This window comes from Panthera tigris, chromosome A2, assembly GCF_018350195.1.
Source record: "Panthera tigris isolate Pti1 chromosome A2, P.tigris_Pti1_mat1.1, whole genome shotgun sequence".
NCBI lineage: Eukaryota > Metazoa > Chordata > Mammalia > Carnivora > Felidae > Panthera > Panthera tigris.
The window spans coordinates 54,376,381-54,399,016 of record NC_056661.1 but is presented as its reverse complement, the minus strand read 5'-3'; the positions used below and the strand labels follow the sequence as shown (position 1 = coordinate 54,399,016).

General features: G+C 45.8%; 1 protein-coding gene across 7 annotated transcripts in view; it reads right to left on the bottom strand.

The window, feature by feature from the left end:
• RBSN (rabenosyn, RAB effector) overlaps positions 1 to 9,172 on the bottom strand; it is a 30,525-nt gene extending 21,353 nt beyond the window's left edge. For 2 of the 7 annotated variants that reach the window (XR_006214973.1, XM_042979559.1), the window contains exons 1-3: positions 9,035 to 9,126; positions 5,933 to 6,238; positions 2,051 to 2,191 (exon numbers count right to left, since the gene is read on the bottom strand). Coding sequence is in view for 6 of the 7 variants with exons in the window: in XM_042979559.1 (XP_042835493.1) it covers positions 2,051 to 2,191; positions 5,933 to 6,080 (289 nt within the window). In the remaining variant the exon portion in view is untranslated. Of the gene's footprint in view, positions 1 to 2,050; positions 2,192 to 5,932; positions 6,239 to 6,877; positions 6,899 to 7,203; positions 7,296 to 9,034 lie in introns of those variants that run through there. The other 5 variants (XM_042979564.1, XM_042979565.1, XM_042979560.1 and 2 more) reach the window with 4 other exon arrangements.
• Between the last annotated feature and the right edge of the window lie 13,464 nt (positions 9,173 to 22,636).

Here is a 22,636-nt window from a genome sequence, read left to right as displayed (position 1 = left end):
AAAGTTGGTACACTATGGTTTTTCATCAGAATCAAAACAGACCTTCTCAAAATAGTCCCCAAAATGTAAATGCTAACAGATGCCACAGGAGGAGCCAGTTAAACTGATACCTTGCTCAGTCCAGCAGCAAAGACCCAGGATGAACATTCTCACACAAACGGAATCAAGTAGCTTGTTGCCTCAGCAGATCTGAAATATTCCCTCTTCCGAAACACCAACCCTTCCCTTGCACCTGGCCCCACCCCCCCAGCACACAGTCCCCCTCCTCTTCTCAACCATGGCCGGTTCATTTATACCTTGGACCCTACCTGGAGCTTCTCACATGCTACCCTCTGCATCATCTTCGTTCTTTTCTCCCCTACCATACTCTCTAATATCTAGTTAAATTTAATTTCAAATTCCTAGGGATGACCTAAATATGAACTTCTAAAATCTGCCATTCTCTTGACCTTCCACAATTTTGACTTCATCGGTTGTTGAAAACAGGCAAATTAATCAGAAAATTGCTCTGATAATTTAACACTGGTAATCATAAAACAGGCTATTGAAAAGCTAATAAGAATCCACAAATTTTCCTACATACTTTCATATTAACTCATAATTATATGTATAATTACTATTTTTTAAAAATGAAGTATAATTAACATATGCTATATTAGTTTCAGGTGTACAACACGTTGATTTGAAATTTTTATTTTTTTATGTAAGTATAATTAACAGTGTTACGTTGTATACTTATTTTTAAAGCCATTTTATCCTGCCATGATGAAAATGTTTCCATTCTCCACTTTGGCAGCCACTAGCCACAGGTGCAGATTAAACACTTGAAAAGTGGCTAATGTATGATTGAGGAAATGACTTTTTTTTTAAGTTTACTTATTTTGAGAGCGAGAAAGAAAGAGAGGCAACGATTGAGGGAAAGGCAGAGAGAGGGAAGAGAGAATCCCAAGCAGGTTCCACACTGTCACAGAGCCCAACTCAGAGCTCAGTTCTATAACCGTGAGATCATGACCTGAACTGAAATCAAGAGTTGGACACTTAACCAACTGAGCCACCCAGCCGTCCCTAAGGAAGTGATTTTAAATTTTACTTGATTTTAATTTATTTAAATCTAAATAGCCACATGTAGTTAGTGGCTATCCTATTGGACAGTGCAGTTCTAAGATTTTTCTCATCCAAAAAGAAGCATTCCATAGTGGCCCTACAAGAAGAAAACAGTAGATGACCCTGGATAAATATCAGTTCCCTTCATACAGCCTATTTCCTCATCTGTAAATGGGAATGAGCATCACTACCCTTTACAGCTCACAAAGCTTTTGTGAAAGGTGCTGAAGATAATAAATATGAAAGTTAATAGAGCCTCATGAGTAAATCATTATTTATCTATTGCATGGACATAAAATGTTATATTAAATTTGTTATCATTCAACAGTTAAAGGACATGTAAGATTAGCTAGTTCAACATCACGTGGCAGTTTTGGTAACAGCTCTGTTATTACTCATGGACATACAATTCACCATTTAAAGCACACAAATTCCTTGGTTTTTAGTATATTCAGAGTTCTACAACCAACCATCACCGAAATAAAGTGTAGAACATTTTCATCATCCCAAAAGATGATTATTTTAAAAGTCAGTAGATGGTATGATAATTATGTGTTTCGAAAATTAAGTTGCACAAATCAGTGAGTGCCTCTTGCTAGACAGGTAATCTACTACATGAGAGGAGACAGCCAAGTCAATGCCGGAGCTGATGTCAAACACCTGGATTCCTATCTCATTTCTGTAGCTGCTTAGCTGTTTGACTCTGGGAAGGTCCCCATCAAGTGCAGTGAGGATTAAATGAGTCCACGTGTAAAGCATTTAAAGCAGTGCCTAACACAAAGTAGGTGCTGGGCTCATTCTGGTCCATTTTCGCCCCCACTGGGACATAAGAACCGTGAGAAGTTTAGACCATTCTGGTTTACTGATGCCTCCTCAACTCTTAAAACATCACCTAGGACATAAAGATGCTCAAACATTTGCTGAATGAAGGAACAGAATTTCTTACCAAGTTCCTGGGGTTCCCACATGTAAGGGTCAACCCCTCCATAGCTGAAAGACTCATAGCCCTGTGTCCCCGATTCTGCTCGGTCATCTCCTTCTCGTTTCAACAGCCTGTTCTTGGCTTTCTTAGCCTTCTGGACAAGACCTGGAAAAATCAAACAAACACCATAAATGAGTCCACAAAGAACATCTAGCACAAAGTCAAGGGAAATCTCAAACACAAAAAGTGATGAAATGACTATACTTCATTTGAAAATTTTTGGATCCCAAATAAACTGCAATGATAAACCCCCAGAGCAATCCATTCACTAGTCAGTATTAGCAGTAAGTTGGTTTATGTAGCCAGTATGTAGCTACATTACTAGTTGTTGCCAAATTTAAGAGCCCAATTAAATAAAAGTATTAAAGTCAAATTCAATGAGGGGACCAAGGAAATGGAAATTTTTTTCTTCTAGATCTTAATTGGGGAGGTGGTTACATGGGTATATACATTTTTCAAATCTTACTGCATTGCACACTTAAAAACTTATTTGTAAAGTATATTTCAATTAAAACAAAGTTTTTAAAGTTAAATTCTACAGTATTAATTAATTTACTCTATGGACTCATGAGGAAACACTTCTTATTTACTTCCAGGATGGAAGTAAACCAACACCTGGGCTGGTGCTCCCCATAATGCTTATCTGTACATAGAGTTCTTCTTCCCCCACTCACTTAATGAATGCATGTGTGCTGACACTGACAAAAAGCTTCAAGAAACAGATATAATACCTACAACATAAGCAAAGGGAACCAGACTTGGTAACAAGAGAAAATGAATGTTTCCTGGATTGATTCCTTGCATGTACCAGGCACAAAGTGCTTTCAAATACATTAGGCCAATTCATGCTCACAACATTATGAGGCAGGTGGTATCCCTACTTGTAAATGAGGACATGACATCAAAGAGGGGGGGAAACTTGCTGCACCCAAGATCACAGAGCTTATAAGGCAGCAGTGCTGGAAGTGGAAACCCCATCTGTTTGAAATGAGAACCCCAGCTCTCCCCAGTCAGCACAACTCAAAAACTATGCCTCCACAGAACAGGGGTTCTGCCCCCTGTGCTAAGAGGACCTGCTGTTGAAGGAGAACAGTCAACTGGTGGGAAAAAAGAATTCTTGATCCTAAGTTGCTCTCATTAATGTTCTTAAGTCTTGGATGACTATCCCTTACTGCCACTAGAATATAGTAGAAAATACCAGGTTTAACACAAAATGTAATTTCTTTTACATTTAATAGATCACTACTTCATGGAATTCCCTGAATTCTGAACTGCTGTTACCTGAACAACATTAAAAACTACCAAAGCTTTTCAAAACTCTAGGGAAATGCAGATATGGAGGGGCTGGCAGGCAGAGGGAGAAAGTGTTAAGCTTATACATATATGTCCTTGTTAGGCGGTCAAGCTAATAAGCAAATTCCCTGATTATCGGTCACTCTGAGATGGCTTTCTCCACCTGGAAAAATAAGGTCCACCAGATGACATTCTTAACAATAGGGGAGAGAAAACAGAAAACGGTAAACAAAGGGTTAGCAGACAGGAAATTGGAGTTAGCAGACACAAATTCACTTCTGCAAACAAAACTAAGCTGTGTCCAGTTAAACAGGCAAGTCCATGTAATTTAACCACTTTAGGATAGAAGAACACACTGGCCACCTTCCCAGGTATAGCCCTTCAAGAGGAGGCCAATTAAGAACAATCCCATATATCTTTAAAAGCACAAAGCAGAGGAAAAAAAAACTACTAAAAAAAAAAAAAAAAAAAAACACAAAGCAAAAGCCACAGTTAATTTTCAATTACCTTTTCTTATACTTACTGTACATGTGCTAAACTGAAGCTGAAGCAGGGCTGGGGCCCAAACTCACTGACCACTTAATGACAAGTTTATATTTTCTTTCTTAAACCACCTCCAAAACCTGGTATCCAGGTTTGCTCTTTTGGCTTTAATAATTCACTTGACAAAACCAGCAATGTCATAAAATGTCTAAGAACCAAAAGACCAAATGCTTTTCAAAGGATTTCTCAAAAATCTTTGATGTCAATCTTTAAAACTTTACTTTCCTGATTCCAAAACACAGAAAACTCCCACAGAAGCAAGATATCCTTCCTGACTGAAGAAATGCTCATTAGTACTAAAGAAATGCTTAACTCAATTTCTTAGCTCTTCTGAGGTAGAGATAGGGGGAAAACAAAGAAAAACACAAGAGAATTCTTTCAAGTTTCTTTCACAACTCATAAAATCTCTATTACTCTTTAAGTGGATTCTCACACCTATTATTCCCTACGTAACCTTAAATGTTTTTCCTCTAATAAATGGGTTACCACAGGAAAATGAAGACATTGTCTAACTTCTGAACCCACTAGCATCAAAGTCTTAGTGACATCACGGTATATGACAGCTGACACTCAGACTGGATGCTCATTAAAGGTCACAGAGGTGCTCCAGCTGTCCAAGGAAACTTAGATGAGCAGTTTTTGTTTGCATTCTAGCTGCAGGGCAAGCTGTGATTGGAACACAGGGTCTGGTATCATCAGTGATGCCAAGTGGAAAGAGCAGCACTAGACTCAGAGGTGACAGAAGACCTGGGGTCAAAGTCTACCTCTACAAATTCCTGTGTGACCTTGGATAAGTTGCTCAACATCTCTGAGCCTCACTTTTTCTCTGTAGAATGAAACCAACCACCATCTTGCAGAGTTGCTGGAAGAATCAAATGAAATAACGATGTTTATAAAGGAACTCTGAAAACGACAAAATACAAAATTTTTTTTTTTTTTTTTTTTTTTTTTTGCTAACAGTTATGGCTCTGCTCCAGCCTCTATAGACACCTCATTTATCACAGCCCTCAGGATTATGAAAATGTTTGACTTTGTCATGTGGTTAGAAAGAGGTAATAAATGATAATGCTTTCAACAATTTTTTCTGAACTGAAAAGTGAGACATGGAGAGGGACTATTTCATTACAGGGTGCATGTGACTCACATATGTGGAGGCCAAAGTCCATTTAGAAATATATGATCATCCCCTTCTCTCCCACCCAACACAGAATTGTGAATACACATCCAGGCCTTTGTAATCTCACTGCCTTCAGAAATGCTGCCAGCTAGGAGAAGCAGATTAGCTGAATCACTAGGAAAGTGAGTTCCAGAATACTGGCATCATATTTAGGAGTTAGAATCTGAATTCCAGAAATGAACACTATGTATAGTTAATTGCTTTGAAAAAATCCTTTCTGTGACTCTTCTACAACCTGAGGCCTGAGAAGCTCAAAAACCAAGTTTAACTTTTTAGGTTGTTTCTCCTTGCTTTTCAACTCTGACCTTCCTTTTCCTGGGCTGCAGAGGACAAGGTATAGTTGAAGAAGGAAGGATGGCAGGAAGGCTTGAATTTGTAACAGGGTAATGGATATACAATGGGCCTCCACTTTCAGAGCTAAGGAAAGAAATTCCACTCCATATTCCTCACAGGCTGGCAATTAGATAATTCAAACAGTCTAGCGAGACAGCAGAGAGCACAGTGATTACATTTATTAGGTTCAAAGCCACGCCCTGCCTCACGGTGTGACTTCAGGCAAGTTACCTAATTTCTCTGTGACTAGTACCCTCAACAGTAAAATGGGGTCTCACAGTCCAATAGGTATCATGAGGATTAAATGAGGTGAATTCATGGGGAAGACTTTGAACAATGCCTGGCACATGGTAAGCATTAGATATATGTTCACTACCATTATTATTGATTTACTATTGTTTATCACCTTCTGGTGGCATCATGGAAGCTAATGAAAACCATCCCATGAGTTGAAGCTCCCAAGGACAGAACAGGATAGGCAAAAAACTCACGCCTCTTACTTTTAATTTGCCCTTTGACATCACGGTCTTCCCCAGAGTGCTCTTCCTCATAATGTGACTGAAGCTGACAGAAAGACTGCAGGTCCTTCAGGCACAAAGGGCAAAGGAAGCCCTCCCTGACTTCCCCAGGGTCATCCAGAGAAGCCATAGCAGTGTCCCTCTCAACCCCTCATGCCAAGAGTCGGCTTGATTCCTCCACAAGGGACCAGTGCTCTCACAGCATTAGCTTAACCAAGCGGCACACAGGTGACGGGAAAGTGGTATCATGGCTCTGGGTGAGGTTTCCTCTCTGGAGTAGGAGAAGCTCTGAAACAGGAAAGAAGGGACAGAAAAGAGGCAATTCAGGCAAATTAGCAGCAATTGAGAATTTTCTTTGTTCTTTTCAACGCTCAACAAGATTATTTAATGTTTGCTCACTGCAAGTTTCAGAACACAAACTGCCTTCTCAAACCCTTACACTGAAATACAAAACCTTCAAAGATTTGAGAACATCACTGGACAATGGCAACTCGCTGAAGTAGGAAGCACAGATTCCTGAAGATAAGAAAATTCAACTTCAAAAGCAAACACAAAACCCAGGCAGTTCTCTAACATGCAACTTCAACTGGTCCAACTCCATAATTTGTATGCCACTTCAGCCACTGAGGAAATGTCTCAAGTACTTACCAACACACAGAAATTTGTTTTTAAGTCTATTTATTTTGAGAAAGAGAGAGCACAAGTGGGGGAAGGGCAGAGGAGAGACAGGATCCCAAGCAGGCTCCGTGCCATCAGCACAGAGCCCGACACGGCTGAAACTCACCAACAGTGAGATCACGACCTGTGCCGAGATCAAGAGTCGGTCGCTTTACTGACTACCCCACCCAGGCGCCCCCACACACAGAAATTTTTGACTCTTTACCTTGGTCATTTACTCAACCACATATACTAAGCTCTTATACTTACATCACAGATGCAAAGAGTGGGGCGCCTGGGTGGTTCAGTCATTTAAGCATCTGACTTCGGCTCAGGTCACGATCTCACGGTTTGTGGGTTCGAGCCCCGAACAGGGCTCTGTGCTGACAGCTCAGAGCCTGGAGCCTGCTTTGGATTCTTTCTCCTCCTCTCTCTCTGCCCCTCCCCCACTCACACTCTGTCTCTCTCTCAAAAATAAACATTTAAAAAAATTTTTTAATAAATAAAAATGTTTCAAAATGCAAGGAGAAAAAGAGATAGTGTTTGCCCTAAAAAACAAAAGCAAAGCTAAAACCACACCAAACAAAAATCCCAACCTTAGTCTAAGGAGGAGCATTAAAAATCCAGTGGTAAGGGGCGCCTGGGTGGCTCAGTTGGTTAGGCAGCCGACTTCAGCTCGGGTCATGATCTCGCGATCTGTGAGTTCGAGCCCCGTGTCGGGCTCTGTGCTGACAACCCAGGGCCTGGAGCCTGCTTCGGATTCTGTGTCTCCTCTCTCTGCTCCTCCCCTGTTTGTGCTCTCTCTCTGTCTTTCAAAAATAAATAAATGTTAAAAAAAAAATTTTTTTTAATCCAGTGGTAAAGAGAAAAATCTATTTTGTGTTTTATATTTGTACTTTTTCGACAGTGAACATAGTGGGTTTTATAAGTCAATAAATGACAGCTGAAAAGCCAGCCTAATGTTCTCACTGCTTCAAAAATAAAAGGATTTAGTGCTTCAGACATTCAGGGCTTAATAGGTTACATTTTCACTTTTACTGGGCCATGCCAAAGTCACTTCCAATGTCGCCTCAGAAAAACACCCAGCCTTGGGAGAATCCAGATAAAACCATTCCACAAAAGCAGAGAAACTTCTCCCCAAGAACCTGTGGTCACAAACCGCAGTAGAGAGTAAGAGGAAATGTATGACTCTCAGCTTCGGATAGGCCTGCTCAGAGGGCCTGTGAGGACGGAATGCCTGGTCCTCAAAGCCGAAAGGTAGCCATGACCCAGAAAATAAGCAAAGGAAACACCGGGCCCCTGGTTTTTTCCCTCTAAGAAACCCCATGACTATATACACCCAGATCTCAGCCCCTTTTCCAGACGGTCACTGAAATAGCAGTTCCAGTTTCCTCCCCAGCAAGTGGTTCATCGGATGCGGGGACTCTAAAAGCTCCTTTCCTTCCCAGGCACTCACCCTAAGAACCACAAATCAAACACACACACCCTGCACATCTCAACCCAACCTTGCTTCCTCAAGGAAATGCCTCTTACTTGAGGCATTCTCCCGTGGGACAGCGCTCGTATCAACTTATAATCACGAGTACATAAAATAAGTACAGAAGGCTCTAAGCTCTGTGAGGGCAGAGACTACGCGCTTTTCCCACCACCTTACCCCAGGGTCTAGCACATTCCCTGGCACCTACCACGAAGAAACGCAAGAAAGCTTCATTTGTGAATGAATGAATGCCTGACCGAACTCTAAAATCGCATAACCACACACACACCACAACCAAATAAATCTACTAGAAACCACGAAGCCAGACCCCACAACCATAACATATGCAAGCCCCTCTCAACCCACACCGCGTAAAAAATAAAAATCATACGTACATATCCTGAAATTATACGCCCAGCATGAATGCTACACGGCTACATGCCGCAGAGACTACACATCCCACAGTCGCACTCATCACGGCCTCGACCGCGCACAACACCCTCCACACAATTCAACACGATTATGCACAGGTCGCATAACCACACACGACATGAAAGACTCGACCCCACAGAGCGGACATGACAACGTGACACGGCGCACAGACGCCACACCAAACGCTACAAACGACTCGACACAAACTCAGAACCCAAACGCCTCAACCTCACACAACCAGGGAACCAAACGCAAGCAATCGGGAGACCACCGCTCACCCACCCTCAGCCGTATAACCAAGCACAACCGTGCACGCCCCCACGTAACCACACAATCACACAGAGCCCAATCGTCGCAAGCACAATGCAGGCGAAACTCACGGCCCGAAAGCCACATCTCCCACCGAGCACGTCACACCCACCACAACCGCATACAACCCACACCCGCACGGCCCGCCCGTCTCTGTTCCTGAGGTGAGCCGAGCTTCCGCCACTCAGACCCTTCCCGGCCCTCTGTACCCGGCCGCGCTCCCCCTGGCACGCAGGCCCGTCGGGTCCTCCCGCCGGGGTTCTGGGCCTCTGCGGTCCCTCACCCAGCCGCGGCCGCCATCTCCATCGGTTGCTCGACGCTCGGCAGGCGCGCCTGCGCGGCCCCGAAACCGGAAGGCAGCCTGACAGACGCCTGTCGAGCGCCGAATCTCTGAGGGCGAGAAGGGCGGAGGTGGGCTTCAACAGGGCCAAGCCTGTGCACTGGCTTCTGCGCAGGCGCTGTAAGAACCAACAGGGGAGGACTGGTAATTTCGCAAGGTTTTGCTGTCCCAGGCACTTAACGTGCGAAGCGTTAAAGCCAGCCGGTGGTTCTCCACCAGTTGTAGAGGTGGAAAAACAAAGCCCGTGATTCTTTAGCTCTTAGCCAACGTGTGCGATGAGTGAAGAAGTGGCGGTGGGCGGTGGGGTGCTTAACACTTTCTACCCCACTCCCAACTGTGGCTCTGAATTAATCTGAGTCAGTTAAAGTTCCTGAGAGCTAGAGAGAGAAGGAATGTTCAGGAGACCTGAAGGATGTGGAAGAGCCAGAATAGAACCACGTGAGAGTGGGGATTTGGAATGAGGTGAAGTATCTATCTGGAGGGCATACAGCATAGTCAAATCTGTGGGAAACCTGTGGTGTTTTCAAATGCAAATGAAAACCTTGATGAATATCACCTGACACCTGTTAGAATAGCTATTATCCTAAAGATAATAACAAGTGTTGATGAGGTTATGGAGAAAAGTGAACACTTGTGCACTGTGGGTAGGAAATTGATGCAGCCACAATGGAAAACAGTATGGAGGGTCCTTGACAAATTAAAAACACAACTACCCTGCCATCCAGCAATTCCACTTCTGGGTGTTTAGCCAAAGAAAGTGAAAACATCAACTTGAAAAGATATATGCACCACCATCACCATTCCCACTACGTTCTTTGCAGCATTATTTCCAATAGCCAAGATACGGAAACAATTTAAGTGTCCACTGATGGATACATAAAGGGTATATAGAATATCATTCAGCCATGAAAAGAAAGGAATAAAAGCTTGCCATTTGCAACAACACGGCTAGACCTTGAAGGCATTATGCTAAGTGAAATAAGCCAGAAAAAGACAAATACCATATGATCTTACTTATAGATGGAATCTAAAAAAAAAAAAAAAAAAAAAAAATCAAGCTGATAGATACAGAGAACAGATTGGTGGTTGCCAGAGGTTTGGGTGGGTGGGTGGGGATGGTGGTGAAATGGGTGAAGAAAGTCAAAAGGTACAAACCACCAGTTATAAAATAAATGATGGGGATGTGATGTAGCATGGTGACTATAGCTAATAATTTTGTATTGTGTACTTGAAAGTTGCTAAAACAGGTAGATCTTAAAAGTTCTCATCACAAGAAAATTATTTTGTAACTATATATGGTAACGTTTGTGCCACTTATTGTGATGATCATCTTACATAATATACAAAGTCAAATCATTTTGTTGTATGTGAATGTACATAATAGTATATAATATATATATAGTGACATCTATATGTCAATTCTACCTGAATTAAAAAAAAAAAAAAAGGATGATCACTCAGCACCTACTCTGTGCCCTGCATTGTACTAGGTAATACAGGGTATATAGAGACAGAACTTCATCCCAGTCCTGGGAAGCTGTTTGCTTTGTGTCCTGCACAAGGGCTGGCCTTCAGCAATATCCTGGGCTCCAGAAGAAGAGCTGCAGAGCATTGTGGGAAGATCCTGGGCTTTGGGGTCAGAAGGTGGCTTCAGTTCATGTTCCAGGAGTGGTACTTGACTCCTTTGCCTCCTGGTATCACCATCTATAAAATGGAATGAAAATAATAGTTTCCACTTTATAGAGTTATGAATATTGAGTGAGATGATGTATATGTGGGAGTGAGTGTGTGTGTGTGTGTGTGTGTGTGTGTGTGTGTGTGTGTATGTGTGTGTGTGGAAGTCTTTAATACCTGGCTTTGGACAGGAGCACTGCTTCTGTGATTAGCACTGGGCCTCCAGCACCTTTCATTTAAGGACACAGGGCTCCCAGCACAGAGATCACTGAGTGAAAGGCAATGGCCAGTGAAAGGGCAGTGAGCTAGCCATGCAGAGACCTAGATTCTAACCCTGGCCACACTTTACTTTGTGATTTTGAATAGTTCCCTTCCCTCTCTTGGCCTCAGGTTTCTCATCTGTACAGATAAAATGAGTTCCAAAGACTTGCAAGCTCTTCTACTTGTTTCAACCTGATGACCAATTTTTTTTTTTAACTTTACAGGGTTAGCGGGAATGGACAGTGACTTCCCTTTGCACATTGACACAGACGAGAAAGAGACCTTGCCAACCTCTCAGAAGTAAAACAAGAGACCAAGCTTTGCCTCTCTGTTGCCGGCCTCTGCCTTGGATCCTGGTAGCCAGGACTTGGGAAATGAAAACACCATATTAAGTGTCTGGGACCAGATAAGTCCCAGAACAGGACACTCTTATGGGCAAGACTATATTTGGAGTCAGGCGATGGACCTTTTGTTAAACCATTATGATTTTGCCTGTCATTCTACCATTTACAAAAGCCAGGTGTCACATTCACCATTTTATTTGCTAAAAAAACACAGTGGCAACGTGGCCTTCAGGTTGTGAATTAATTCTGGAAATCATGATGGATGGGCCACTGCTGTTCTATTGGTGTTTTTAAGAGTGATGATGGCAAAGAACTTCTTGTATACTTTACGGTTTATCAAGAACATTTTCAGGGGTGCCTGGGTGTCTCAGTTGGTTAAGCGTCCGAATTCAGCTCAGGTCATGATCTCATGGTCCGTAAATTTGAGCCTCGCATCGGACCCTGTGCTGACAGCTCAAAGTCTGGAGCCTGCTTCGGATTCTGTGTCTCCCTCTCTCTCTCTCTGCTCCTCCCCCACTCACTCACTCTCTCTCTCTCTCTCAAAAATAAATAAACATTAAAAAAAATTTTCATTATTCAAATCCCTTGGGTAACTCTATTACTATTTCCACATCAGTAATAATAATGACTAATATTTACTGAGTGATTCACACGTGCCAGTCACTGTTCTATGTGCTTTACACATTGTGACTTGTTTAATTGTCATACAACACTATGTGCTACCAACTAATACTGTCCCCATTTTACAAGTCAGGAATCTGAGGCCCAGAAAGATTCAGCGATTTGCCCAAGGTCACACAGTCGGTAAGTGCTAACTAAACCCAGAGTCCTATTGCCTTTCACAACCCCCACTTTTTCTTCCTCTGTGAAGTCCTGGTTTCTGAGCTATACTGCATCTCTCAGCATTTTCCAGGCACCAACCATGTACCGGGCACGGAGATGGAAGATGTGAGGAGAATAAGGCAGGATGGTCTCTCAGTCTTGGAGGAGGCCATAGCTGGCAGAGGATACAGACACCAGCCAGTTAGTTAAAAATAGAGAGAGAGGGAGAGAGGGAAGTGTGCACACGTATGCAGATGCTGTGGCATCAAAGTGGGGGCTGCTGAAATGCTCCATGGGAGTTCAGGGAAGTTTCCCAAAGGCAGCAACACATAAGCAGAGCCCTCTGGTAAAAATGATCATGAAAGGCCTTCCAGGCCAGGGAACAGCAGATGCAAAGACATAATCATGGGTAAGAACATGTGTCCTTTGAGAAACTTAAAAAAGTTCATTCATGCTTTGAACATTGTTCCCAACACTGTAGGGAGCTGCTTCTAAGGGTGGAAGCTGGATCTCTTCACCACCTTATGGTTCTCCCACTCTCTAGCTCTGTCTCTCTCTTTCCGGCCCCTTATTGTCTAAGTCTATCCCAAGCAGCACAAGGTGTCTTGGCATCATATTAAAAAGCCCAGAGCAGAGGGCACCTGGGTGGCTCAGTCGGTTAAGCATCCGACTCGACTTCAGCTCAGGTCATGATCTCACAGTTCGTGGGGTTCTGTCTCCCTCTCTCTCTGCCCCTCCCCTGGTTGCTCTCTTGCTCTCAAAATAAATAAAAATAAACTTAAAAAAAAAACCCTGAGCATGAAAGGGAAATCATGATGTGGTAAGCATACGTCAGAAGAAAGTGTGCAGCATGTCATGTAACTCCCCAAAGATCTGGCTTCCCTTCAGGCTGGCCCAGACCCCAGTTCCACCGGCCTCTGCCAGCTGCTGCTGTGGTGATGAGCAGGCAGGTTGAAGGGGTACAGGTTGGCACACCCCATCTGCTGGCACAGGGAGACGAGAGTAATGAGGAAAGGACTGGCTAGGCTGTGGGAGACAGAGCCTGGTCTGCAGAATTGGCAGAGGGTGAGCCAAGCTGGGCAGGTGGCACCCGTTCAGGCTTGGTAAGGGAGGAAGCAGAGAATGGAGGAAAGAAGAGAGGGGAAGAGGGAAGGAAGGGGAAGAAAGAGATGGAAACCAGTAGGGAATGAGAGACAAGAAGGACAAGCAAAAAATTAAGAGATGGCAAAGCATTGTGGTTATAAGCTCAGACTCTGGGCTTGAATCCCAGCCCCATAGCGGTGTGATCCCAGGCAGGTGACTTAAATTCTCTGAGCTTTAGTTTCTTCATCAGTAAACTAGGATAATAATACCTCCCTCCTAGGCCGGAGGATTAAATAAGATACTATTTGGAAAGTGCTCGGTAAGTGCTGGGCACATAGGAAGGACTCTGTCAATGTTAAAGATAAAGGAGGAGAGGTGTGGTTCCAATGCCTTGGCACTTATGTCAAGCTGGGTCAGTGCCATAGGAAGTGTGAGGATCCAATCTGGTGTCATGGAAACATCCGTGAGAGTCACGGCCCTGCCAGGTGGGAACTCAGAAGAGAATCAAGTAGCTACATTCACTGATCCAGGGAGGCTGGAGGTGGGCAGTGACAGCCTCACAGACCTGAAAAGTGGGACGCACATGGACGTCTTGGCTGGGGGGCTCGTGAGCTGCACAGCCACCCATCTACAGGTTGTAGGCTGGCATCTCCTTTGATAAAGCAGGGCCACCACCAGCCATAGGGGCCTTTGGTGGATGGGAAAGAGCCCCCCCACCCCCCGCCCAACAGATGAGTCCTGTGCCAGGACTCAAGCCCTGCACTTGGTGAGTGGGGCAGGGACTGGATTTCTGCTCCCTCTCAACCCCCCTCAACTGTGCTATCCACAGCCTGTACAGAAGTCCCGGGGCCAGGGACAAGAGTGAAGTCTCAGATTTTTCAAGAGAAAAATCAGGCTGCTTATCTGCAGCTTCAAATCTCATTCTTCTGACCTAAATCTCCGGATATATGTGTGCTTGGCTAGTTGAGAGGTTATCCCAATTCCAACCCAGATTTGAAAGAATCCATGTATACGTGGTATGTTAAGTATTTAGGGCATTTAAGAGAATCTGGCATGTGAAGCATCTAACACATTAGGCTCGTGACTCCAGTTTAAAATGTGTAACTAGCAGTTGACTTACACTTGCGATTTTAAGTTTGCTCAACCAACTCTGTATTAAGCACCTGCCTACATGGGAGCCTAAGATAAACCAAACAGACAACAATTCTTGCCGTTAGGGAGTTGACATTCTAGTGGAGAGACTTAGACACTACATGATGGATATACTAAAAAATTACATTATATAGTATGTTAGAAAGTGAGTGCTATAGAGAAAAGAAAACATAGGAGGGGGAGTGCTGGCTTGTAGTATTTGGTAGGGTGAACAGAGCAGGTCTCACGAAGAAGGCACCATTTGAACAAAGACCTGAGGGCTGTGAGGAATGAGCCATGTGGATCTCTTGGGGAAGAACATTCCATGCAGAGGGAACAGCCAGCGCAAAGTCCTCAAGGCAGGGGTATGCCTGGCGGATTGAGGAAAAAGTAATGAGGCCAACACCCATGTCATAGCAGCACTATTCACAAGAGCCCAAAGGTAGGAACAACCCAAGTGTCCATCCACAGATGAATGGGTAGACAAAATGTATGTTCTGCCCATACAGTGGAACATTATGTAGCCATAAAAAGGAATGACATTTTGGTATATGCTACAACATGGATGGACCTTTTCCTTGATGCTTAGTGAAATAAGGCAGATGCAGAAGGACAAATACTATATTGTTCCATTTACACGAGATCCCTAGAATAAGCAAGTTCATAGAGACAAAAAGTTGAACAGAGGTTACCAGGGGCTGGGGGGAGGGGAAGAAGGGGAGTTGCTGTTTCTCTGGTACAGAGTTTTTACTGGGGATGATGAAAGGCTTTGGGTAGAGAGAATGGTGCTAGCTACACTGCACCGTGAATGTATTTAATGCCACTGCATTGTACGTTTATGAATGGTTAAAATGATAAATATGTATATTTTACCACAATAAAAAAAAAAAAAGTAATGTGGCTGGAACAGAGGGGGTGAGGGAGAGAGAGGAATTGGTCTGAGAACTCAAGGGGAGAGGGCAGGTCATGGCTATCATAGGGACCTTAGGCCATTACTCTGAGTGAGGTGGGTGCCAGGGAAAGGTTTGGAGTAGGAGAGGGACAGGATCTGACCTCTGGCTTCTGTACTGAGAAGAGATTCAGACGGTAAAAATGTCTAGTGTGCTTGGCACATACTGAACCTTCAATGAGTCGACAAGTATGGGCTGGAAGGATTCCTGCTGTGTCTCTGAAAGGAAGCACAAATTCTAACAGCTGTCGCCCCTGGGACGGGGAGCTGGAGGTGGAGGGCTCTGCAGTAGGGTGAGCCGAGGGTTGTGAGGAGCCGAGCCAGCCACCAGGGGGCACCACAGGCGCACGTGAGAGCACTGCGGACTTCCCAGGTTTTCAAAGTCAACTTCGTTCTGCTAGTTCCTGCTGGATGTTTTCTGAGTCTCCCTCCTGCTGTCCCGCACAGGAGGGTGAGGACCTCAGCCCTGTGGGGTGGGAGTGTCAGTTCCCCCACCAAGTTCCTGCACTGCTGAATTTGAGGCCCCTTCCTCTTGCAGGGGCTCGACAGAGCAGCTGATGATAGTGTGGAACTCAGATGGCACCACCCACAGCCATATTCTGGACTGGCCTTCGGCCTTCAATAGAGCTCGTGGGTTCTTTTCTCTCCGGGACCCCAGCCCAAACCAGCTCCTTCCACAGCCCTTTAATTACAGTAAGCAGCGCCTCTGTTCAGCCACGTGCTCCCCACAAAGACCTTGATTGAGGTCATCTTTGACCCCTCTCTCTCACACTTCGGTTCTAATTCATCAGCAAATCCTTTTGGCTTTTACTTTGAAATGGATCTACAATAGGCCCATTTTCAGCCATCTTGCCACTACCCAGGCATCTCTCACCTGGGTGACTAGCCTCCTCCCTGAAGCCCCTGCCTCTGCTCTTACCCCATCCAACCCTGCAGCCTCTGCTCCCCAGGCAGACAGGGGGCTCCTACTGGACCAAAGTCAGATTATGTCCTTCCTCTGCTTAGCACCATCCGATGGCTCCCGCCGAAGTCCTCACGATGGTCCACTGGGCCCTGCATGACCTGACCCCAGTGCCCCTCAGACTCATCTGTTGCCACCCTCCCCCACCCCGGGTATGCAGGCAAGGTGGCCTCCTTGGCTGCTGTTCCCAGGCAGAGGATGTTCCACCTCCGGGCATCTGCACTTGCTGGTCCTGTGCCCAGAACACTCTTCTCCCAGGTTCCTAACTGCTTTTCTCCTTCACATCTGTGCACATGTCACCTCTTCCCTGACTACACTATCAAAATGGCACACCCCGGGCCAAAGCTGGGACCAGGAGAGGCAAGTGAGGTATCCAGGTTGCAGGATTTAAGGGGCACTCACTCCCAGGCCCATGCAAGCACTGGCCACCTTTTTTGTACTCTGGGAGCCTCACTCGCCTCCCCCTGTTCCTGGCTGTTCACCAGCATCATTGCCCCTTTATTCTCTGTGCCCCTACCCTGTGTTTGTTTTCTCTCTCTCTTAGGAACATGTGTCAGAGTTGACTGACCGCCTCCCTGCTCCTGGGATGCCAGCTGGGGGGAGGGTAGGAATTTTGTCTCATTTATTACTGGTATCCCCAGCCTCAAACTGTGCTGGCCCATAACAGGCCCACGGTAAATGTGTGTTGAAGGACTCAGTGAACCAATGTGTATCTTGGGCAGGTTGGTGAATCTCTCTCAGCCACCATTTCCATGTCTGTAAAGTGGAGATGACAAGAGCCCATGCTTCTCCGAGCTGTGGTGAGGACAGAGACTGTGCATCTGACACAAGTCCTGTGGTTTCTGATGTACAACAGGCAGTCAATAAAGGCCAGCTGTTGTTGTTATTCTCATGAAGCCATGGATCCTCTCCTAGGGAAGGTAATACTAGTTGCTGGAACAAACCACCCCCAGAATTTGGTGCCATAATAACACATAATGGCCAAGGCGGGTTTTCCTGGTCAGTGGGGCCAGTGGGGGAAGAAGGACGTAGAGGAGAACTCTCTCCAGGCAGTCATCCATTCCCTTGGAGACTGTAGACAATAAAGCCATGCTGGCTTCAGTGTCTGGCTTCCAAGGTCACCTTGGAGTTCATGTCCAGCCAGGAGATGACAGAACAGAGAATGGAGAAAGTACACCCACTTCTAAACCACCTGAGCCAGAAGCAGCTCACATGACTCTCTCGTACCTTCACTGGCAAGAACCAGTCACATGGTCCCTCCCAGCTGCAAGGAGGGTTGGGGACTGTCGGCCCAGCTGGGCGGCTACTTCCCAGCGGCTACACGCCACAGTAGACAAGCGCACATCTCTAGTGGACAGCTGGCTGTTTCTGCCTCAGAGAGTTTCCCAAAGTCTCTACTCCCTGAAAGTCTTAGGCTGAACCTCTGCCAGCCTGTCAAGTCACCAACTTTGCCAGGCTGGTGAGACACCACCCCAGGTATCAGCCATGTGTACCTCAGCCCAGGGAGATGATCCCCTGGATTGGAAAAGATAGTGGTGGAAATCTCTCAGCCTCAGCATCTCTCTCTCTCTCTCTCTGAATCAGGAGGACACAACTTGTCCCAACCGTCTTTAAGTCTGAGCTTCTCGCCAGTTCTCTGATCTGCCCCGCAGATCAGACAACCCTGGTTGTTAATGGTTAATTGCATGGTTAATCACAGTGAACTTGTGAGGAGCAGAAGACCCCAAAGGTGTTGAAAAAAAGAGAGAGAGAGAAGAATCTAGGAGAGGCCAGGGCTTCCCCTACGCGTTTAGGGTTCCTTTCCACCTGACTCTGCATAGCCAAATCTCCCCCGCTCCTCACCTTTGTCCCCTCTCTACATCATCATCATTATCACTGTTGAGCAGACATCTCTGGCTCTTTCCTTGGCTGGCATACACCCTCTTCCTACTAGTAACATCTCCATTCCTTGCAGAATCACCCTCCACTGCGTCAGTCTCTGGTTCAGGTAATTTCCTTGATCTCACGCTACAGAATTTGGTGCTGAGTCCAGGATTTTCATGCGAGATTTAAAAGCCAGCTGGGCCCCACCCCTGAGCAGCCCGCCACACTCCCACTGGCCTCTCACCTCCTTAGAGTCTTCCTTCTCTAAAGGTGCTGTGTCCAGTCCTGGAAAGCCCCTCAAAATCAGTGGTGCAAAGCATCTCTGGCCAGGCACTGGGCCACATGGACTGAGTGCTGGGAGGCTGGTTTGGGGAGGGAGCTCCCCTCGTTACAGAAGCTCTGCCAGTTAGCTATTGCTGTGTAACCAACACTCCTAAACTCAGTGGCTTAAAACAAACCACTAAACTCAGTGACATGAGCATTTGTTTTTGCTCCGCAGTCCACATGCCAGCTGGGCAATTCTTCTGGTCTTTGTTGGGCCCTCTCCTACATTCAAAACCAGCCAGGGACCAGGTAGGCAGCCCTGCTGATCTTAGCAGGGCTCTCTCACATGTTTGGGGATTGAATGGTTTAGCACAACTTTGACTGGGATCAATGAATTCTGCTCCACGTGGTCTGCCAGCTTCTAGCAGGCCAGTCCAGGCTTGTTCACAAAAAGACAGCCAGCAGAAGCATGCAAGGTCTCTTGAGGCCTAAGTTCAGAACCATCACACGGTCACTTCCACTGCCTTTTAAGCCTTCTATTGGCCAAAGCAGGTCACAAGAGCAGCCTAGATCCAAGGATGAAGAAATGGACCCATCTCTTTCTGGGAGGAAGCACCAAGAGGTAGGTGTCAGTTTGTAGGCCACCATAACAAAGTACCGCAGACTGGATGACTGAAACAGAAATTTGTTTCCTCACAGTTCTGGAGGCTGGGATTCAAGATACAGGTGCTGGCAGGGTTGGTTTCTTCTGAGACCCCTCTCCTTGGCTTGTAGGTGGCCGCCTTTTCTCTGTGTCTTCACATGGTCTTCCCTCTGTGCATATTTGTGTCCTAATTTCCTTTTCTCATAAAGACACTATATTGGATTAGATTCACTCTGATGACCTCATTTTAACTTAATCACCTCTTTAAGAACCCTATTTCCAAATACAGTCACATTCTGAGGTCCTGGGACTTAGAACTACAGCATAGGAATTTTGAGGCTCCATAATGCAGTGCATTATGGATATCTTTGTACTCAGTCTAGCACAGACCCATAGCTTTATCCTGAGTATGATGATGACCCTGCAAGGTGGATGTTAGTCACCATTTCACTCTCCAGGAAGCAGAGGGTCCCAGATGGTAAGTGGCTCATAGAGCTAGCACAGAAGGCTGGGTCCTCCCAGCTAAAAAGCTCACTCACATTGTCTTTTCCCCACTCCGAGTATGTACCTGGGCAGGGCCCAAGCTGGGCACAGGTCATCTGGAAAACCAGCGGTTCCTCTTGCATAAGCTGACATGAGAAACAAGGCAGACCAACCGTTTGGTGCCTCCAGGGGCCCCCTCCTCCCTGGGCTATGTCTCCTGACAGAGCTAACACAGAGAACACCCAGGTCTCCCTTCCCTCGCCCTGAAAGCACACTGGCTATTTCATGAAACTGAGAACCTTGAATTCAGGACCTCAGGCACACTTCCCAGCCTCCTGCAGGGTGCCATTCCTGGCCTGTTCCAGGCACAGTCTTAAAGCGGTGAGTAGTATCTATCCCACACTCGTATCAGACTGCTTTTTACTTATGGCGTAAATTGTGCTGTTTTCTTGCCTCCTCATCTTTGCACATACCGTTCCCTCTGCCTGAAGTACCCTTCCCTCTTCTCCTACCCCTTCTAAGCCTGGCTAGCTCCTTTTTTTTTTTTTTTTAATATTTATTTGGGGGAGAGTGCAAGTAGGGGAGGGGCAGAGAGAGGGGGACAGAGGATCCGAAGAGGATTCTGCACTGACAGGCTGACATCAGTGAGCCTGATGTGGGACTCGAACTCATGAACCACAAGATCATGACCTGAGCCGAAGACAGAAGCTCAACCAACTGAGCCACCCAGGTGCCCCCAAGCCTGGCTAACTCTTAGTCGGCCTTTAGAACCCATTTCAAGGGGCTGTCCTCCCCTACCCCTCCCAGACAGAGGTGCACTTCATCTCTTGTGAGTCCCCAGTTACGTATGTTTCTCAGGTCTGTCACTCCACTAGACTGTGAGCTTCTCAAAGGAGAGCTGTCTTAATCACACAGCAGCCACACCGTACTTGTGAGAACATGACCAAGTTATTTAACCTCTCTGTGCATCAGTTCCTTCACAGTAATTGTGTGAGACCCAGTGAGTGACTAGATGCAAAGTGCATAGATAGAACAGTATCCGGCACAAAGTCAGTGTTCAATAACTGTGAGCTATTATTTGTGTTATTGTCCCCCAGCACCCTGAATAGGACCCAGCCCAGGAATTATTTGCTGAATTAATAAATTATGAATGACCTTCAATTTTGTGAGCAGAAGACCAGTGCAGAGGGATGGGAGAGAAATAAGAATATCACCAAGCGCCTTAAGCATTTTAATTAGAGCCTCCTCCACGCCCCATGCTGTCTGGCCGCTGCCTTCCGCTCCTATTTTTGTTTAGCCTGGGTGGCACTTTGAGGATCAGAATTTGGGGCATCGCCTTCTGCCTGCGTCCTGAGCCCATGTGCCAGAACGCATGGCCTCCCACGTGCTCCCAGCCTCCTGCTTTAAATAGTCTCCTCTTGCTAACTGTTAATCTAAAGGCTGGAGAAGAGTTTATGTAAGCGGACCAGCCTCTCCCCCCAATTTGGCTGAGACCCTGAGGCCCATAAATCCCACCAGAATGGGAGCATTTGGCTCCTCCCCCCGGCAGGGGCCCTGCAATATTGTTCTTCCCTGGAGAGACTCTGGGGAGCTTTGGGAATCACTCACCGGTCCCTGGTGGTGCTTAAAGAATTCTGACGCTTGTCTAGCATCCTCCCGTTGATCTGGAACGCAGCCTGAGCACCGGGATTTTTAACACTCTCCACGTGATTCTGATGTTCAGGAAGATTGAGAACCATAGTGCGAGAGCCTCTTCCTTCCTCTACCAACCTCTGGGTGCGCTCTTTCCAGGCAGGCATTAGGCAGGGGTCTCACTTTCCTGGCTCCCCACACCCCACCCCCACCCCCGCCCCTTTTATAAATGACAGCTGCATTTCCAGGCTTCTGAGTAGTCCATGTGCCTCTGGTGCACTATCTACAAAATGCCTATTATTTACTTTGAATTCGACTCACTTTTAAATTTTAACGCCATTCTTGGGCTGTCTGGGTGGCTCAGTCGGTTAAGCATCTGACTTCAGCTCCTGTCATGATCACACGTTCGAACCCCGCACCGGGCTCTGTGCTGACAGCTCAGAGCCTGGAGCCTGCTTCAGTTTAGGTGTCTCCCTTGTTCTCCGCTCCTCCCCCACTTATATTCTGTCTCTCTCTTTCTCTCTCAAAAAATAAAACATTAAAAAAAAATTTTAATAAATTTTTTAATTTTAATAAATTCTGGGGCACCTGAGTGGCTCAGTCAGTTAAGCTTCCAGCTTCAGCTCAGGTCATGATTTCACCATTCATTAGTTCAGGGCCCACCTTCGGCTCTGTGCTGATGGCTTCAGACTCTGTGTCTCCCTCTCTCTCTGTCTCTCCCTGCTCATGCTGTGTCTCCCTCTCTCAATTATAAATAAACATTTAAAAAAATTTAATTTTAACCCCATTCTAAGAAGATGTGACATGATGGGTTGGATGTACTAGTCTGTTTTCTTTAATATACATTTAAATAAGAGCTAAACTATTAATACTTAAACCCATATGCCACACAAAATCATTTTGTGCAGAGGGAGGGATACACTCACCACACCTTAGAGGGAGCAGAGAGGGGCCACCCAAGGATATGTGGGATCAGGGAACAGAGGCTGCCTTCCAGGGTTGCACATCAAGGAAGGCCAGGGGATAACTCCCAAGTCGAGGACAGCACAAGTATGCTGAGAATGCTTAGAATATCTCTGGGGGAATCTATAAGAACCTAGTAAAAGTAGCTATCTCTGTATCTTCTAGACCTCTTTTTTTTTTACTTTTAAAAATAAATCTTTTTTGTTTGTTTGTTTGTTTACTTGAGAGAGAGAGAGAGAGAGCGCAGGGGAGGGGCAGAGAGAGACACACACACACAGAATCCGAAACAGGCTCCAGGCTCCGAGCCATCAGCACAGAGCCTGACACAGGGTTGAAACTCACAGACCACGAGATCATGACCTGAAGTCAGACGCTCAACCGACTGAGCCACCCAGGCA